This window comes from Pimephales promelas, chromosome 5, assembly GCF_988280905.1.
Source record: "Pimephales promelas chromosome 5, fPimPro1.hap1.1, whole genome shotgun sequence".
Classification (NCBI taxonomy): Eukaryota; Metazoa; Chordata; class Actinopteri; order Cypriniformes; family Leuciscidae; genus Pimephales; species Pimephales promelas.
This window is the reverse complement of record NC_142773.1, coordinates 34,048,017-34,068,870: the sequence shown is the minus strand read 5'-3', so window position 1 is coordinate 34,068,870 and position 20,854 is coordinate 34,048,017. Positions and strand designations below refer to the sequence as shown.

Genomic DNA, 20,854 nt, shown 5'->3' with positions numbered 1-20,854 from the left:
ATAAACTGCTCAGTTTTACACTTTACAGTGTGAGGTCACATGAGTACATCTAGCCAATTTTATGTTAGTTATTACAAAACTGTATAATTCACTGTATAATGCTGTGTTGCTCAGCTCAAGTGGTGTTAATCTCAAAATCTCAAATCTTTTAAGTAAGCAAATAATTCTTGTTCACTTCCATCCACTGGGACTGACTTGTTCAACTGAGTTCCTCTCTTTTAAAACTCTAAAAAACGAACGTGTTTCGGTCATAAACAACTTAGTGTTTTTAACAAATCAGTTCACTGAATGATTCAATTATTCACTTATAGCACTCAACCAGTCAATTGTTCCACAGGCATAATGGTATAACCTCCAGAAATATTTTAGTGATTGGAATTTACAATATTTGAGTTCCATAACTTACCAAAAACCTTTTCTTTTAAAAACGCTCTCCCCATGGTGGTTTTTTGATGCTTCAGAATATTCAGTGAGTAAAATAATATAAAAAAAAACGGTTATTACCATTTTAAAATAATTGTATTTTTAAACTAGATCATCACTTCAAATAAAATAAAAATGTTAACTCCAATCCTCTAGGAGGCAGTATGCATCTGGATGCCTATGCGTGCCACACACACGGCGTGAAGCAATGACCCAGAGCATCTTGGGATATGAGGCATATTTCTGGTGAACGACATTGACAGTAGAGGTGTGAGGTAAGTGTTACTGTTATACTGTTATATTATCAAAGATATTTTGCGAATGTACAGTAGTTTTAACAGTGGAATTTGAACAATTATTATTATATAATATACCGCCATCTGGACAGACTAGTACATGCTTTTATCTTATGCTTGTGTAACTTATATCGTTGTATAACATGTGTTGCACAGCTTCCCAAAAGCATAATTTGTAGGAAATTCTGCAGATATCAATAACATTTGATCTTGAAGTCCACGGACTGGGATAGAGAAAGGAAGACGCATATGTACAGATTTCCAATATTTATTTAAAGTTTATTTATCTCTTCTTAATTTCTAACGTAGATACTCCCCAGTGTACTTTCTTTGGCTTGATAAATGGGAATACTAGAATTATATGTTGTTATTTCTTGTATGTTGAATTTGCATCAATAATAATATTAATAAAAAATATTTATTACAAAAATGAAGACAAGGTTTGTTCTCAAAAGTCTCTGATTCAAAAAATCCTGCATGCATCATGCAAGAACACAATAGTTGAGTTCAGATGTTATTAAAGCATTTTATGTATGCATGCCATGTACTGTATATAGCCTAACAGCAGTAATATGCTAAATGTAAAGCCACTCAAAACTTACTGTGTTCTTTTTTCTTTTTTGTCTGTGAAGGTGATGGGAGACACAATATCCAGCCCTACCGGCACCGTGAAGGCAGAGGGCATCATGGTGCCACCAAAGGGCTGTCCTATGCATCAAGATGTTACTAAAAGTGAGAAGGTTACTCCAGTACTTCAGTAATTATAATAATCAGTTAACTTGAAAAATCCAGCTAACAATTATTTTCTTAATCGATTCATTTGTCCATTATATATAAAAAATCGGAATAAAAAAATCTAAGAAAGGCTCCTTATTTAAAAATAATAATAATTAATAAGTTGTAGGCAATGAAAACAATATAGTGAATGTATCTAGGCTCTAGGCTGTTCTATAAATTCTGTGCATGATTGTCATCCACCAGTCACGTTACTTTAATAATGCATTTCTATGACAAAATGCATTCAAACGTTTTTAAATTTTTAAATTTAGCTTTAACTTCTACTTTTAATACAGGTAAACAATCATTTTTTGTGTGTTTAGAACTTAGTTTATATTTTAACCCGTTTTTCCATGCACAGCGCACAGACAATATATCAGTAATTAATTTTGCTGTAGATTATTTTCATTATTGATTATGATTTTATTGATTAGTTGTTGCAGCCCTTATATACAGAAATACAGAATGTACAGATTTAATCTAAAAAAAATGTTCTCCTCAGTTTTCCTTCTTAACATCCCCTACAGGTGCCCCTCCGCCAGAATGTCCAATGCATCAGGTGTCTGCTCCTTCTAGCGATCAGCTCGAGAAAGCGCCTGATGTACCAACACATCAGGCCAGGGCTTATGAATTTGTAGAGTGCCCTATGAGAGCTGCTGACAGGGCTAAACCCACGATGTCTGACATTAATCCAGCAAACATGGTACTTTGCCCCTCTGAAATATGTTACCTGGATGTTTAGAGGTACTGAGACTCCTTTCTACCTCTCAGCCTTATTTTTTGTTCTCTATAGATGCCACCTCCTAACCAGCAACCTACACCTGGTCAACCGTTTCCCCTGTCTGTTAAAAGAGAGGAATCTACCATCCCTCGTGGTGGGTCTGATCAGAACTGGGTTTATCCCTCAGAGCAGATGTTCTGGAATGCCATGCTGAGAAAAGGGTGAGTTCCTGATGGAGAAAAAGCAATGTACATCAAATTAGCATCATCACCTTCATTGCTCATGACTTAAACTTCCACCAGATGGCGCTGGAACAAAGATGATATCAAAGAAAAAGATATGACAAACATCATCAGGATTCACAACCAGAATAATGAGCATGCCTGGCAGGAAATCCTGAGATGGGAAAAGCTCCATTCCAAGTAGGTCACATGTTCAAGGCAGCTGTGTATCCTCAGATGTCACCGAGTAGGAGATTCCTGATGTTCTGCTGTTGTTCTCCACAGAGAATGTCCATGTGGACCTTCTCTTCTAAGGTTTGGTGGCAAAGCAAAAGACTTTTCACCCAGAGCCAGATTTCGCCACTGGATGGGGTAAGTAATGGTATCCCTTAACACAGGGGGTTTCAAACTGGTGTCCATGGGGCCACTAGGGAGTGCTGGGGGACAAATAAAATGTACAAAAATTAATTAAATTAGATTAGGGTTGGATTTATATTTGATTACAATAAATAAATAAAACTAAAAACAATTTAATTAAAATAAAATAAATAATAATTTAAATAGAACTAATAAAAAATAGGAAAAGCAAGCAGTGTACAAAGAAATAAATACAAATAGGATTAAACTAAATAAATTGAATCCAAATAAAAAAATATGAAATGAAATTTGATTTAAATAAATATAATAGATAATCAATTAATACATTTAATTCAAAATAACTTGATAAAAATAGATAAAATCCATATATAACTTCAATGTTGTATATTCATATATAACTCTGAAAATTTCAATGTTGAAATGTCAATGTTATCATCAGATATAATAAGGTGCTTTTGGTCCTGTGTTGTAGGCATGAGCTACCGTTTGACAGGCATGACTGGATTATTGACCGGTGTGGAAAAGATGTCAGATATGTGATAGACTACTACGATGGAGGCCAGGTGTCTAAGCATACCATCCTTGACGTGCGTCCTGCCTTCGATTCCTTAGGAGCCGTTTGGGACCGGATGAAAGTGGCCTGGTGGCGTTGGACCTCCACATGAATATTCTCCACACTGAGTCTTGACTCTTGTGTGATCTATTCTATAGGATATAAAAGAACTCATATTTATATAAAAAAATTTTTTTTTTTTTTTGCAAATGGAATCAGATTGACCTCCTTATTTTTCTGTCATAAATTTGTTATGATATGTGCGAAGAATGCTACAGTGGCACTGTGTGGGTTTGCAGACATACGGTATCATACATTGTACTTTGTTATTCTAATTAAAGAGGATATAGCAAAAAAAAAAAGTAGTCTGGCATTCTGGCGTGCAAATATTCTGTTTTTTCATGAATAATAAAACCAGCTACTGTGTAAATACTCTGATACATACCTTGTAGTTCTTCTTCATTTACTGATGTTTTCTTGCTTATCAATTGTATTTATTTCTGCCATAAAGAATCTATTATAATGTTAATTGAAATGCTCTCTTGCTGTGTTTTATTTTATTTTATTTAGTACTGACGTGATGTTCAAAACAAAATAAGGTGAAATATTTCAATCTACAGAACAGATTTATAAATACTTTGCTTAGATGCTATCAAACAAGAGCATAATATATAGCCATACTGCTTTATGGTGGACAATATCATTTTCTTTAAATATTATCATTTGTATTTGATTGCAATTTTGTGCAGCGCTGCTATAAAATAAAATGACCCATTAACAAGTATTTATTAGCAGTTTCAATCTACGTATATCTATGTTGTAGGCCTAAATTATAACAATATGTCAGTCGGAACTGGTGTTCTGTTCTAGTGTTTCTGCACGGAATATAACCGTGTAGGTCAAAAACAATCCGGTAGTAACTTACTGTCTATGGTTAGTAACTGTTAGCAATCTACACACTTTAATAATTCATAATGTGGCATTTCGCACGACTGCAAACATGTCAAAAGTAGCGTTTGATGAAATGTCAGTTTTATCCGCCATATACTGCGAGCAGGGCGAATTCGAGGTGTTGGAAAAGTCACGTGAGTTCTTCTGAATGCATTTAAATGTATTACTGTAACTTAATTACCCGTATTTTTTTTCTTTTTTTCTTTATTGAACATAAAATGTAATGACCATGTTAACCCATTTTTCCACCAAATACCATAGTTACTGTTAATGTTGTTTTTTTGCAGTAAAGCTGTAACTTGGTAGCCTAAATACTTGGTAATTAAAATAATACTAAAAGATTCTGAAAGCCAGGCTCTGATGCACTTTAAATGAGATCCACATTCATTATTATAATGCATATTATAAGTAGCAATAATATCTGTTGTAACTATAGTCTTTTGATATTAAATAATAAGTTGGGACCATGAATTCGGAATCAGTTATGGGGTTAGAACCGTTCCTTATTGATAAATAAATTATGATCCACACAATAAATGTTAAGACATTAACACAAATTCACCAATAAATAAAATGAGATACAGTTGTTTCACAAAAATCTATTAAATTCACACAACAAAAAAGAAAAAGAAAAATGAGATAAAAAAAAATAAATAAATAACAAATAAATTAGGTGGACTCCGTCCACCCACCATCTATTCAAGCCAATCAGATAATGGCTACATTGTGCTGATCAATTGTAGCACGATCCAAAAAATTGTAAAATATCTTTTATTTGCTAATCTAATCTTTTTTTTTTAATCCTAACATTTATGTTGTGGATCTGATTCTATTTATCTGTGAATAAGTTTAATTTTGTTAATCTCATTACATTTATTTGCGGATCATTGTCTATTTATCTGAAATATATGAATACAACATAAATGTATTCCTGTTGCAATTTCATTTTTAAATGCAGCTGAGAGGGGAATCGTGTACCGCATACAAGCACTGATAGAGAGGGACAACGAGAAGACTCCGCTAGGCCTTATTTTCCACATCTCTCCCAACTACCCCCACACTCCTCCAGATATCAGCATCAGTTCCAGCCACTTATCGAGGAAAGAGTGTCATGACCTGAGACAGCAATTACTGGACACAGCACGATCACTTCCACCAGAGCCCATGATCCATGGCTTAATGCTATGGCTTCAGGAAAACTTCTCTGACTTGATCAAAACATCAAGCTGCCTTTCAGCAGAGGCTAGAGCAGAAACGACAGAAGAAACATGGACTGCTTTACTACATTTAGATCACATGAGATCCAAAGCAAAATACATAAAACTGATTAAAACATGGGCTTCAGAGCTGCATCTCACTGGAAGACTCTTTACGGGCAAACCAATACTGATTCTCCTGCAAGGAACGAAGGAAAATATTAAAGTATGACTCCAAAATCATAGTATGAACACTTATTGTCATTTTCCCAAACATTTGATTCAATAACATATTATACATGCCATCACTAAATGTTCTGGACATCTTTATAGCATATACTTTCCTGATTTTTCCTTTCCTAATTCCTGACTAAAAGTTTTTTTTATCAGATTTGGTTTGTGTAATTTGTGTATGTATTCTTGTGACATAAGAATATACATTCTGACTCTCTATAGGAATACATGCACCTTCAGAAGACTGTAAAAGTTGATGTTGATTCTTCAGGGAAACGCTGCAAGGAAAAGATGATGAGCGTCCTTTGCGAGATTCCACAACCAGAGGAGAGGAGAATGTAAGCATATACAATGCATACACTTTTGTGTGATATATTGCTATATATACACTTCACTGGCCATTGTTTAAATATCACAGCTGGCTTTTTCATTATTTAGGATGTCTACATTTGAAGTGAGAGATGTTTTATCACTTGATGACCTCAAAAGGGAGTTTGATCTTGTTGGACTGACTGAGCTTTATGACCAGTTTGTGCCCTCATTCATCTGACAGGACAGCTGCTGTGTTAACGCACACTCTTTGTGTAACACACACTCTCTCCACTGGGTGGGGCCACACGTCCAAAAAAAATAAAACACGTCATGCAATTTTCTTTAATAGCTTATAATGAAAAATATGCTGTTTTATAATATTCCCAGTTAAACTGTTTATGACTATATGTCAGTGCCAGGTCTAAAATACAGGACATGTATCCTTACGGAGTTGGACTGGTAAAAATGTTCATAAATTGCAGGAAATTGTAAACACAAGCTCAAAACAACAACGTCAAAATAAAAAAGGGTAGTGAAACTATTTACTGTTGTCATCCTTGAAGTGTTATGTACATAATTAATTTAAACTTAAATTGTATTAACCCTTTTATGCATGAATGATGATAACCACAGTCAGAGTTTTTATGACTCTCAGAGCATGAAAAAGCAGATTCAAACTTTTTTAACCTATATTTTAAATGATTTTCAGATGTCCACTTGAGTGGACAGTATGTGTTCATGTTTTTAACTGAAGAGATACTGTATTAAACATAATGCAATAACAGCACTTAATACTGTGTAACAAACCAATGAATAAAATGATGTGAAAACTATAAAATATATATAGAAAAAAAGATATAATGCAGCTTCAATTATTGCAAATGCAATTGTGTTTGTTCCTGTTCATTCAGCAGACAGAGAAGAAATTGATACAAGTTGGACTTTTCACATGTCTTTTGATATCAGAACATGAGGATGTGATTCCATCAAAGATCTGGTGGCGGTACAACTCTGTTGAAAATGCTCATGCTTCCTCCAGTCTACCAGAGTACAACAATTTACTCTTATTTCTAATTATACTTAATTATGTTCAAAATATACAAATTTAGCTCTTCTCTCTTGAAAAACAGACTGAAATCTACTTTGATCGATTGATTTTTTCAGACTGGAAAAATGAGCGATCAAGTGTTTTCAAATCTCATCTGAAATGTGCAGTGTTGGGTGTACGCATTAGAAGCATTACGTTAAATTACGTAATCAGATTACTTTTTAATGTTACGAGTAAGGTAACACATTACAAGTAACATTCATTATGTAATCAGATTAGTTTTTTGATGTTATGAGTAATAATTGGATTACATTTATATAACATTTTTAATGGCACTCAAAGCGCTTTACATGGAAAGGGGGAATCTCCTCAACCATCACCAATGTGCAGCATCCACAGATAAAAGCAGCCATAGTGTGCCAGAACGCACACCACACACCGATAAAGTAACAAAGTACACGTAAAATGCATTGCATAATCAGATTTTTTTTTTGATGTTACGGAAAGTAACATGCATTGCGTAATCAGATTATGTTGTTACGAGTAAAGTAATACAAGTAACGTGCATTATGTAATCAGATTATTTTGACATAACTGCAAATTACAATCTAATAACATAATTACATTTATTTACAGCTAAAAAATGACTGCATGAAGTATTTTCAAGAAAAAAACATGTATAGTATGAATTAAAGTATATAGCTATAGCGATGCATGATGTCCAAGTTAGTGGACAGTAAAATCAATGTAAAATGAATAATTAGAAAGGTGAACAATGATATGACATGAAAGGGTTAAACTAATATATGCACATATATTGCAAATTAATATATTTACATATAAAGGAAATTAATATATGTAAATATATCCAAATAAAATATATTTACATATAAAGAAACCTAATATGTTAACAAATATTAGAAATGAATACATGCACATATATTGCAAATTAATATATTTACATATAAAATATAGAAATATATGTAAACATTTGCAATAAAAAAAATAATTAAATATTAAAAATAAAAAAAAAATATTAAAATCAAATATTTAAATATATTTTTAATATATATTTCAAAATATATTTACATATAAATATAACATATATTTTAATCTATTTAGATTTAAGACATTGAAATATATGAAAATCTATTTTTAGTATATTTCAATATATGAGTTCTGAATGGGAACAAACACTATGTACAAAGTTTTCCTCGTAATGTTGAGAATAGAACTCAAGAGTGCGTTTCTTTAAAACAATTAAAACAAAGTAAATCTTTGTTGAGTGGTTGATGTGAAGATACTCTTTAAATTAAACTTGTAAATTGAATTCGGCACACTCACTGACCTTTACAGACAGCTTTTGTGCTTCAAACAAATTAAGTCTTCAAATTAACTCTTCTTTTATTTCATGTGTATTTTTCTACAGGTTAATAAGCACTCTATTTTTATAAGAGATTGTTTTTTAAACATCAACTTCAATTAGGCAAAAGGTAGGAAGCAGTTCTGTTTTTAGCTCTGTGTTTCATACTCCCACATCCACACGTTGCATATAGCTAGCTGTCATATTATGTTTACCTAATACACATTGTGCAGACAGCTGCTGCCTAGGAGGGTCCAGGAGCAATAGACATGAAATTTCTTTTTTTAAACATAATTAACAAGGCTTAATGAAAATCACCTCCTCGCCCTTTACAATGATCCACTCTGAACTATAAATTCACCTTGCCTGACCTTTTCCCTGACATGTTCTTACAAAACAACACTGCTTGTTAAATGTCATCCACTCAGTGGCATTTACTTGTATAAAACAGGGCTTTGATCCAGAGGAGAAGCACACTTTCCTACCTTTACTAGGCCACGAGGCCACGCTCGGCGACCCCTTGCGCCTGCTACCTGTTGAACATTTTAATTACGGCCCATTAAAATGTACAAAGGTTAGATTGAACCTAAAATGTATTGCCCGAATGACATTTTAATTTGGCAAATTAACGCAACATCTATGACATTTGTTCCTTGCTTTACCAACTAAAAGCGGCCATCTGGAATTCCATCCGACTGCTGAAGATTGCCTAAATCAATGCAGAAGCACGACTGAGACGAACCGCGGCGGCCCGCCGTGTCCAACTCTATCCAGGTCGATGCGACTCTGGCACAAGATTGCCCTCGACTGCCAGATCTGTTGTCAGCTAAACCTTACGATTAGCCTCAGTCTGAAGGATCATGCAAGTTTAATTCCAGACGAAACGTAATCACAGCAACAGATAAGGGGTCATTCCTCATCATACAGCTTTCATTTGTTGTCAAGTCACCTAATATGGTAGCACCTACACTGTAAAAAATAAAACCGTATTTTTTACGGTAAACAAACGGCAGCTGTGGTTGCCAGAACTTAACGGTTAAATACGGTAGGAACGGTAGTTCGCTTTTAAAAAAACGTTTGCTGATAATTTACTCACCCCCATGTCATCCAAGATGTCCACGTCTTTCTTTCTTCAGTCGAAAAGAAATTAAGGTTTTTGATGAAAACATTCCAGGATTTTCTCCATATAATGGACTTCATTGGGAACCAAACGGTTCAAGGTCTCTAAATGAGAGTTTCAGTGCAGCTTCAAAAGGCTTTAAACGACACCAGACGATGAATAAGGGTCTTATCTAGCGAAACAATTGGTCATTTAAAAAATAAATAAAAAAGTGTTTTATAAGCACAAATGCTCGCCTTGCTCTGTGATGATCGTTCGTGACTCTCCTTTTCAAACTCGTTCATCAAAATGAACACATTTTTTTCCGAGTCATGACTCGAAGGGTCCTAGACAAGACCCTTATTCATTGCCTGGTGTCGTTTAAAGCCCTTTGAAGCGGCACTGAAACCGCATTTGGACCTTGAACCGTTTGGTTCCCAATGAAGTCCATTATATGGAGAAAATCCTGGAATGTTTTCATCAAAAACCTTAATTTCTTTTCGACTGAAGAAAGAAAGACGTGGACATCTTGGATGACATGGGGATGACATTTAGCTGTCGGACTCGTTAATCTAAAGTCAGTTCAGTGTTGATTCAGTTCCGTTATAAAGATCATCAACTATTATATTAGTACAATTCAACCATAAAGCAGCTCTGCGATAGAGATTTCATCATCCAGCTCAGTTCAGTTCTCATCAAATAGTGTCATTGCAGTCAGATCAATAATATTGTTAAGTATTAAGTGTCCCTAACTAAGCAAGCAAGAGGGAAAAAGAAACCCAAATTCCATTGGTGACAGAATGGAGAAACTCAGCCGGGGGGCCAGTTCTGTGGCCAACGAAAGAACATGGTGTGATTATGATTCAGGCTGCACCGCAAGTAAGAATTCAGATCTGGATCGGTTGCTTTTAAATATTCATCCACTTCCTTGGATCACATCCAGATCTGTGCTGAGCTGTCGTGGCGACAAGGCCTTCACAGGGTATTGTCTAGTAGATACAGTCTCTGCTTACATTCAGGGCTTCGTTCTGGTTGTGTCTAGGTGCAGGTCCACCATCTGATCTGGATATGGCCCGGATACAACTGACTATGGATAAAATATTAGGATAAAATAATGGATGTTGGATCAAATATTAAAAATTTTTTTTTCATAATAATATTATAACTAAGTAAATACTATGATATAAATACTGTTTGTTTTCTCACACAAACTGCTTGTTTCGTGTCTTTGGCCATCAGTGTGTAGGCTTACATTTACGAGTCATTAAATTATGTTTAATTTGGACTTCTCTGTGCATGCTCTTTGAGTTGGTGACCATAGACCTGCATTATATGACTGACCAACACATTCTCATCCCAAGGCATCATATACGATACTTTTGCCAAAGCATAGACATCCAACGGACATGGCACCCTTTGGCGTCAATGAGACGCTTCGGTTATGGTAGGCTTATGGGGTGGGGTTAGGGTTAGACCACTAGGCGGCGCTTTCTGCGCTATTTATATCTGGTCTCATTTGACGCTAAAGGGTGCCATACGTGCGTTGGATGTCTACGCTTTGACAAAAGCGTCGTATATGACGCCTTGGGATGAGAACGGGCTGGACTGACAGACTGGATATAAGAGGTAAGCTAAAACATACCAAAAATTAATTTTAAAGTGAACTATCCCTTTAATGACGTCAATGACGATCATCCTCTAGGAAGTGACATCAATCTTGATGGGGAGGAAAACAACAACACAAACATGAGTGAGTGAGTATTGACAATTAATTTAGTGATGTGTTGTTAATTATATCTGCTGTTTTTATTTTTCTTATAGTTCTGTAAGTATTCCACCATTCCTCCAAATATTAAATAATTAATAGATATTAAATATATCTAACTTCTCTAAGCCAACGCCCAGCCCCTCAATGAACAACGGCTTTTTAGCTATGTAGGCTATGCCTACTTTTCTTACAATTGTGTATATTAAGTTATAATAGGCTAAGTTAGGCTATTTTGACCGGAGCATATTTTTGTTCTCCTCTTTAAATGTTTTTTTAAGTAGTCTTTAACAGAGTAGAAACGGAAACAGAAATGACTCAAGCTTTAAAGTAGACAAAGACAACAACATAGATCAGGCTTAGTCAAATTCTCATGTTGATAATCATTTTGGACTGTTGCAGAGGTGCACATCTGTCTTTACCTGGCTTTAGCTGTGGATTCTCCATTATTGAGCTCATATTCCCAATTATCATAATGGCTGAGATGCACGGGCTTGTTTGCATGCAGAGACACACTCCTGAATAATGTGGCGCGTGAATGCAAGCCCCCTTTTTAATTAAACCTGAGTAGTGAGGATGTTTTTTAGGTGAGAGATAAACCTGCTGTTAATTAAGTAAAAAAAAAAAAAAAAAAAAAGAAGAAGAAGGAAGACAGAAATGAGAATCTTGGATGTGGAGCTAACACACAGGGAGGATAAACGCAGGGTAATTTGAGGAATAGCTGGTGTCTGGGCAATTGTAATTAGTTTGGGCTGGGTTAAGACATTTGGGTAAATATTTAAATGTTGAATGTATCGAGAGAAATCATTATTTCATAACATGTTGTTTTGTTTTGTGTTTTTGCTGGGGACCGTTTTCTTATATTGCTCCTTCCTTACGGTGAAACAGGTGGAAATTGTCAATGAAACTGTTGTGAGCGTGTGTGAGGCGTTCCTAAACAGCAGAGGGCGCTGTTGTGCTGTTGAGTTCACACAGATCTCTCAAGCGTGATTCGTCTCTGTCAGTCTAACAAGCATTTGACACGGTGACAGACAGCTGGATTATGTTTAACACTCCGGAAATTCAAGTGAAATAAAATTCCTGCTTAGTCTAAACGTTTGTAACCATACCATACTCAAGTCCTATGGCCGCCAGTTCGAGACAGATAAATGTGTAAAATCCTAAAGGTACATGTGTCAGTCAGGTTATGTGATTTTTGTGCCTCTGTCTGCGGCTTCTTCGCTCTCCATGTCTTTCTGCTCTTGTGATTCACTGCTAACCTTCTCAAATGCAGTGACGTGTGTGGAAATCACAGAGTCCTGACAAGCCATGCAGTGGAGACTCCAGATGGGCCCCGAGCAAACGTCCCCTTTGGGCTCCGGTGGCGTACCTATGTCTGTGTGCAGGGAATTCAATTAAATCCTTAAATCTCTCCCTCTTCCTGGAAGGTAGACTTGAGGACAAGTGACCTGACAGGGCTAATGTGAGTAGAGAACCTATGTCTCTGGCTGGCGAAATTTCATTTGATTGAAAACTGCTTGTTATGTAGGTTTTCATTGTACAAGTTTACTGTGAATCTGACATGACTTGCTGAAGCACTGTAATGTGTTTGACTGAAAGGTCTGTTCAAAGTACCAACTTTAATTGCATGGCAGTCGTGTGGAGCACCCTGGGTTTAAGAGCCTCCCTCAAGGTCACAGTGGAGATCACAATAGCCTTTCTGTCAGTAATTCTTCAGTTCAAAGTTCACCTGTACTTGTTGTTAAATCTGCGAGAGTTAAACTATTTACTTCACAGAGTTTTAATAAGACATTACCAGTAGTCACATATGACCAGACCTTTGATTTGTCTCCCATTTATATATGTACAGTGACTATAAATGTTTTTTTTTTCTTTTCTTTTTTTAGATTTAGTGTCTGGTTTATCAGAGAAAAGGTGATGAAATTTTAGTCTAGGTGCAGAAACTACATTTAAATATAATAATAAGAGATGTTTCTTGAGCACCAAATCATCATATTATAATGAATTCAGAAGGATTAAGTGACATTATATTTAAATTAGGGCAGTCAAACGATTAATCGCGATTAATCGCATCCAAAATAAAAGTTTGTGTTACATTATATATTTGGGTGCACTGTGTATAATTATTTTGTATATATATATATATATAAATGCACAGCACACACATGCATGTATATTTAAGAAAAAATATTATTTATATATAAAATATTTATATATAATATAAATGATATATAAATCTATACAGTATATACATGAAAATATTTCTTAAATATATACAAGCATGTGTGTGTATTTATATATATAAAATAATTATACACAGTGCACCCACATATATTATGTAAACACAAACTTTTATTTTGGATGCAATTAATCGTTTGACAGCCCTAATTTAATACAATTAAAATAAATATTATAATTATTTTAAAATAAAAACTTCTCTTAAATTGTTATTAATCAAATAAATTCAGCCTTAATGAGCATATTAGACTTTCCCTCCCCAAAAAAAAAAAAAAAAAAAAAAAAATCTCTTTAAAACAATGTAAACACTGCACTTCTGATGCACCATGACTTCTGGAAACTGTGTACAAGTCAGCCAATTAAATAAAAACTGCAGGCTTTCAGATAGTGTTCGCCAGTTTTGTGTGAAACAAGCATCATATGATCAGTAAACAAGGTGTTGTACGGTACGGGCTCATACTATAATATACCTGAAACTATTTACCATTTACTACACTATTTACCCTCCATCTGTACAACTGTGCTGTACACAGATATCCAGCCATTTAGAAGAGTGTCCTTCTTCAACACTGCTGAGGATCTGGATGCTCTGCTGGACAGTGCAGATGGTCACATCTGATGCCTGTGGCTCTCTACACATCATGTGCTGGGTGATTATAGGCATTACGGCGGAGGTCAAAGCCAGGATGAGCTCCTGAAGAGGCCCAGGTTAAAAAACTGATGCTCTTTGGGGCTTCCACTCGATTAAGACTTGAGGTGAAATAAGGCGGAGCCCTACAATCACCTATTACGTAATTGCCATGGAACAATGGTTATTCAAAGGTGTTTACCAGCCGGAGTGAACTTTTCCAGTTTCGAGCTCCCAAAGCAAGTTAGTTCGTTTTTGGCCTCATTTTGTTTGAAATTACATCACACCAGGTCATTCTTCAAGTATATTGGGCCCTTTTGCGTATGAGTATAGCCAATCCCAGACTTTCAAAGTATACTCATTTGATAGTGTGTGCGAACACAGGCACTTAACACGTGCACTAGAAAGTTTCATTCTCGTCCAGTGCGCTATTTCTCTCCAGAAGTCACCACAGATAAGAAAAAATGTCATTGTACTCGTTTAAACAACAGTTGCACAAAGCGCTCATCAACGTGGGCATCTATGTCACCACCTCCAGTAGTTTATTGTTGTTCTGTCACATCCGTTTCGTTTTCGACTGTGAAACAATGGGCCTGGCCAGTGTTGCCACCTTGTAGACAAACAATTTAGTGCAAAACACCTGTGTTACCCTTGTCAGCATTGATCGGTGGCATGGTTTCGCTGACTTAACATGCTCCATTGATGTTTGTCAGGTCAAAGAAGTGTCTGAGAAGTAATGTGTTGTAATTTGGTGATTGTCGCCATTGGTCGGTGTCTGTCGGCGCAGTGTGAATTAACTTTAAAGGGTAACTAAACCATAAAACAACTTTTTTTTAGTTAATGATTTGTAAGACTGGGGGTTAATTAATGCTGTTCAAGTAAATTTTTAGACATTTGGGTATGAATTGTTTTAATTCTACAATATATGGTGTAAAAACTTCTGAGTGCTGCCCACTTCAGGTTGAACGGTGGCTACTGCAGTTGAATTTTCTTATTGGATGTTAGAGATCTCAGGTGCACGCCCCTTGGCTGGGCTCTGCCCACTTTTCCAGCATTTTTCAAATATTGCCAGTGGGTGGAGTCAGGCTCTGACCAGGGGTTGAGTTACCGCCAAGGGGGTAATCAATCGACCGGAAGTTAAAGCCTTGCGGGAGCTGCCATCTTGTAGCAGAACTTCACTTGCGTTAGCATTCCCATTGACTCCCATTCATTTTGGCGTCACTTTGACAGCGAATAACTTTAATCTGAGGCATTTGAAGACCCCATTTGTTCTTTATTTATTTCTAAAGAAACACGACAATGTATAAAATGCTCCATTACCTTGTAGCTTATGTTATAGCCCCATAGAAGCAGTTTTAGTGAAAGTAGGCTAACGATTGCGTCATACCCACGCGACTCTCTGTCGCACAGTAGAGAGATTACTGTATGGACAGGAGAAGAAGCTCGCGCGCAATCGGGGACACAACAAAATGACAAAATAATTAATCAGAATACCTATATTGTCTCCTTCTCCTAGCTCATGGACAGCTCCTATTCACACTCTCTAACACAGTCTCATCCCAAGTCGCCATATAACCGACGTCTTTTGACCATACGTCAACATCCGCCTTTTTAGGGTACCCTTAAACGTCGATTAGTTGACGATCCCGGGCCGTCATACAACTGACGCTTTACCTTTAACGTCAGTTAGTTGACGGGGTAGGTTTAGGTCTGGGGTAGGGTTAGGATCCGATAACGTCATCTAACCGACGTTTAAGGGTACCCTAAAAAGGCGGATGTTGACGTATGGTCAAAACGACGTCCCAAGACGTCAGTTATTTGACGTCTTGGGATGAGACTGCGCTGCACTCTTCGCCTCTGCAAGTTTCAGAAGGGAATGATTCAGATTTCTCATGCCACAGCCACTAGAAGACAGACGGGTTGCTCTCGTCACATCTACGTCGTCAAGCTCTGTTTGAATCTGCGTGTCAAGGAAGGAAGTGCTAAAAAATCGCCAAAAAACGGGCTTCAAACGTCTCAATGGAGTTCCAATGAGATCGCTCTGTCCACTTCTTATACTGTCTATGGTTACCGCCTTTCCATTTGGACACTGTCGGAATTCGCCCCTAGTGACACTTGTAATGAACTTCATTAAGATATTGCACTGCAAGATGAGTAAACTGATGCTGTGTCAGAAATCTTCTCCATTAAGGCGCATCTCTTGCACTAAACAGTCATACTCGAGCTAGTGTTTTACCCACAGTGGCTTGCAATATTTCTTTAAGCGTTTCCAGTAAAGAAATGTAAAAGCCTTTTTCCTCCGCACTTTCACCATGGTGGAACAAATAAATGAATGCAAACAGGACAAATTACCGCCAATAAGTTGAGTGAAAATACGGTGCCAGATAAAATAAAATAATAATAAAAATTGTTCTCATTTATCAATAACCATGTATTTTGTAAAGTTTTTAAAAGCATCAAGTGTTTCTGATGAATTTAAACCAAAAGTATTAATAATTCTCTCACCGATCTTGTTGGAATATGTTGGAATACATCACATGTATCTCGGCTTGTCACGTTCGGTGCATAGACGCTCAAGTTCAAATTTGTTATGCATTGAAAGCTCAAATCGAATCTGAAAATTTCGCAGATGGTTGGCAACTGTGCGACTCATAACAAATAAATGTTGTGTGCAGTGGAAAGGTGGCTTAAAGTGTTAGTTCACTTAAAAATGAAATTTATGTCATTCCTCACCCTCATGTTGTTCCAAACCCATACCTTCGACACGAATGAAGATATTTTTCTTGAAATCCGAGAGCTTTCTTATCCCTCAAAGTGGTAACAATGTTGCTACCAAGGGGGATGAGGGGTCAGAAGCTCTCTGATTTCATCAAAAATATCTTCCTTTGTGTTCCGAAGATGAACGAATGTCTTACGGGTTTGGAACGGGTTTCATTTTTAGATGAACTATCCCTTTAAGAGTTCAGAGGGTTGTGGTCACAGCAAGAGTGCGGCTGTAGCGATGCATTTTCATACTCGTGAGCGGTGATGATGACTGAACGCGACCTTCTCTCCATGTTCTTCTGATGAGACTGATCATCATCGATGAGCACAGACACATTTCCAAACAGAGCTTTCCCCTACACGTCTCCACGCACAGGTTGGCGTACGCGTCTCACAATAGCATCATTAAATCAGATGGGTTTAGTTTACTAGTGCGGCATTCTCCTAAAATGCTGTTTGTGAGCTCTGCATGGTGTGTGGGGGATGGTGTGAAAGTTTTCCTTCTGCCAAGTGCAAATAGGCAGTTTTGTCCGATATTTTCTGTTGGCAGGGTGTAAACAAAAAGCCGATCCACGCTCCACAAGTTGTTAGGGGTGAGCGCCGGAAGTTTGTAGTTTTGTAAAATGTCATCCTCCGGCTTGGAAACAATTTGGGGAAAATTATGCTGGCTGCGGCTGACTCATCCTGCTGGAAAACAAGTGAGAAAACATATTTGCCGATGCCCTTGAAGATGACGATGTGTGCTGCCTAATTGCTGGGAAGAGGATAATTGAGCCACCTGCCAGCTTAATGGCACATTTTCACATGTGTCACCTCATCTCTTTGAGATGCTCAAATACACACAAATTTGTCAGCATGCTGAAATTGCATAGCAGGCAGAACTTAAATAACTGCACACTGTGATCAGAAACAATTACTTTTCGTTCCTGAGCCAGGGTCATTGTGGGAATGCGACGACTTTGATTCCTTTCTCTCTGGCAGAATTCTGTGGGTTGGATTTAACGCGCCATCAGACTGGAATACGCCCTGCCCCGCAAATGATTAACACTAACAAACTCCTCAAATCATTATTGTTTCATTATTACCATAAACAGTTTTCACTTCACTTGAGCCCTGGACAAGATTGAGGCACATCCAACACAGATGCAACTACACTTTTCTGCAAAGTCTATTTAAACGTTCGTAAAAGCTGTAGCTTTTTATATATATAAATGTAAAAACTAGGGCTGTCAAACAATTAATTGCGATTTATCGCATCCAAAATAAAAGTTTGTGTTTACATAATATATGTAGGTGCACTGTATATAATTATTTTATATATATATAAATACACACACATGCTTGTATTTAAGAAATATTTTAATGTATATAGATTTATATATAATATTTTATATATAAATAATTTTTTTTCTTAAATATACATGTGTGTGTATTTATATATTGGCCTATATAGCTACAAAATAATTATACACAGTGCACCCACATATATTATGTAAACACAGACTTTTATTTTGGATGCGATTAATCGCGATTGAGATCCCTAGTAAAAACCTATTATTTTAAATGCTTGGAAACATGTTAATATTTTATAAGTCTAAACAAAATCTTTTTATGAGGATGGAAAGTGACATTCCTCCACTGTAGTTCATTACGTTTTGAGATTTGAACCTTTTGGGAATAGAAACTGTTGACTTTTTGAATAAGACTACTTTCTCCATAGAGAGTGTAATATATTAAATGCAAATACCACATGAAGGTGACTCACTGAGAGTAAATTTCACAGGTGGAAAATTAAAACACACACCATTATTTCCCCCCCCCCCCCCCCCACAACGCCTTTTTATGAAATAAAGCTCAACTTTTCCCACACACAACTTTTCATTTGGCTTGGATGCTTGAACTCGGTTCCGTGACTGAATTACGTGCAAGTACAGCAACAATACATTACAGACCTGACAGCTGTTCATGTCCTTTACGGACAGGCCCAAAACGCAGCGCTTTCGTTCGTCACACTGTATACGTGCAATGCAAATGTGCTTTTCTCATTACACATAATGAGTCGGATCCCATGACCTCAGCATCATTTGAATATCGAATATCCCACAACAGACTGCAGTGTCCATTAAGGCTGGATCTGGCTCGTACTGTAGGTGACAGAGCGCACGTGTAGATTTAAATAACAGATGATAAGTGAGGAACAGATGATGCTCTTTCACTTTCTGGTGTGCTCAGGAGTTTTTTTTGGCCGACTGGGAGAGACGAATTTGAATCTGAAAACAGGTAGCACAGACGTCTGGAGGCGTTAACCACATGTTTGACTAAAGCGCTGATGCATACCTAAATTTTAATCATCAGCTACAAACATCCCCCTAGATTTAATTCCGCCTTTATAAGGAGAAAACCAAAGTGATTAACTGGTTTATTCAAGGACCATATAAACGAGGTAAATTATGCCAGCAATTGTCTCAAATAAGACTTCTTGTTCACATGATATAGTGACAAATCCTTTTTGTTTGACTGTTTTAGATTTGACTTGCCGTACTTAAATTCTTAAGAACAAATAAAGATAGCCTACTAACGCTGCGATTGAAGGATTATCTGAAAATTAGATGTATTTATTGTGAGATTGGGAGATAATACACATTTGCATTTTAAGACCGGTGTCTTTATTATGTAAAACAGTAGATAACTCATTTATCTTCATGGCATTTTGGTGGATATTAACTGTATTTTTCATAAACCCAACCTGCATTGGTTTGGCTAAAAAAAAAAAAAGGGTGATTTAGGAATAAAACCATTACTGAGATTACATTCTTGCTTGTGCTTCTGAGCCAGGCACTTCCTTCCACTTCCAGTTCCTCTGAGGGGATTGTCCCTGCAATTAGTGTACTGCAAGTTACTTCAGATGAAAGCATTAGCTAAATGGCAAGTGTTTCGGTCTGACCAGGCCAAGACTGTCGCACAACCTTCTCCCCCCACTTTCTTTGAGAAGCACCTACAACAATACAACACCAATTTGTGGTTCAGCTAAGGCGACTTTGTCTGTTTGAAAAGGTGTTTTTCTTTTCTTTTCTTTTTTTTACTTCCAAGCACTGGTAATCCTTTACACAGCTCTTTACTGATAGATATATCGATAGAGGCTGCACGATTAATTGCAATTTACATGTAATCACACTTAAACCAATTTGTCTTATCACACAATTATGAAATTGCAAAGGCTGCGATTATTTGTTATGCGCAGCTTGCCATTAATGTACGGCTCTGTAAACGCTGTTCCATCTGATTGCACTGTGAGTTTGAGTCACTTATAACTTGCATTTGAAAACGAGTGCAACACGAGTCAAATATCGTTCCAAACATGAGAAGCATTTATGAATGCTTGTCTGGCGGGGCATATTTGGCATGTCTGAGTGAGAGCGCCCTCTGGCGTTCAGATGAAGCACTGATCTACTGATCAGCCGTGCTGCACTGACAAGCTGAGCATAAAATAATCGCATCGCATGTGGTTTCATTGCGATTAATCGTGCAGCCTTAAAGGGATCGTTCACTTTTAAATTAATTTTTGATATGTTTTAGCTTACCTCAAGGCCATCCAAGATGTTGGTGTCTTTGTTTCCACAGTATTTTCGATGTTGATATTTTTAGGTCAAACCGTTCTTGTCTGTCAGTCATACAATGGAGGTCTATGAGGTCCTCCTCAAAGAGCATGCACAGAGAAGTCCAAATTAAACATGAATTAATGACTTGTAAATGTAAGTACAATTGATGGCTTAAGACACAAAACGAGCGGCTTGTGTGAGAAAACAAACAGTATTTTTATCGTTTTTACCTCTTGTAACCACAGCCACCTCCAAGTGATCTGAAGGCACGGTCTGCGCAAGCACCCGA

At 36.7% G+C, this 20,854-nt stretch overlaps 2 protein-coding genes and 1 long non-coding RNA gene across 3 annotated transcripts; all 3 read left to right on the top strand.

The window, feature by feature from the left end:
* Positions 1-589: 589 nt before the first annotated feature.
* Positions 590-3,904, top strand: hccsa.1 (holocytochrome c synthase a). Its single transcript, XM_039657079.2, has 7 exons — positions 590-698; positions 1,352-1,451; positions 2,024-2,199; positions 2,290-2,438; positions 2,520-2,639; positions 2,724-2,810; positions 3,289-3,904. Exons 2-7 carry the CDS (start codon positions 1,355-1,357, stop codon positions 3,479-3,481), a joined length of 822 nt encoding a protein of 273 aa, XP_039513013.1. The 5' UTR covers positions 590-698; positions 1,352-1,354; the 3' UTR covers positions 3,482-3,904.
* A 345-nt stretch (positions 3,905-4,249) lies between these two features.
* rwdd3 (RWD domain containing 3) lies at positions 4,250-6,603 on the top strand. The gene is made up of 4 exons (XM_039657075.2): positions 4,250-4,454; positions 5,279-5,742; positions 5,973-6,088; positions 6,189-6,603. Exons 1-4 carry the CDS (start codon positions 4,370-4,372, stop codon positions 6,298-6,300), a joined length of 777 nt encoding a protein of 258 aa, XP_039513009.2. The 5' UTR covers positions 4,250-4,369; the 3' UTR covers positions 6,301-6,603.
* A 4,678-nt stretch (positions 6,604-11,281) lies between these two features.
* On the top strand, positions 11,282-14,344 carry LOC148981476 (uncharacterized). The gene is made up of 3 exons (XR_016168631.1): positions 11,282-11,322; positions 12,611-12,799; positions 14,109-14,344. It is a non-coding gene; the product is annotated as an uncharacterized LOC148981476 (long non-coding RNA).
* The last annotated feature ends 6,510 nt before the right edge of the window (positions 14,345-20,854 follow it).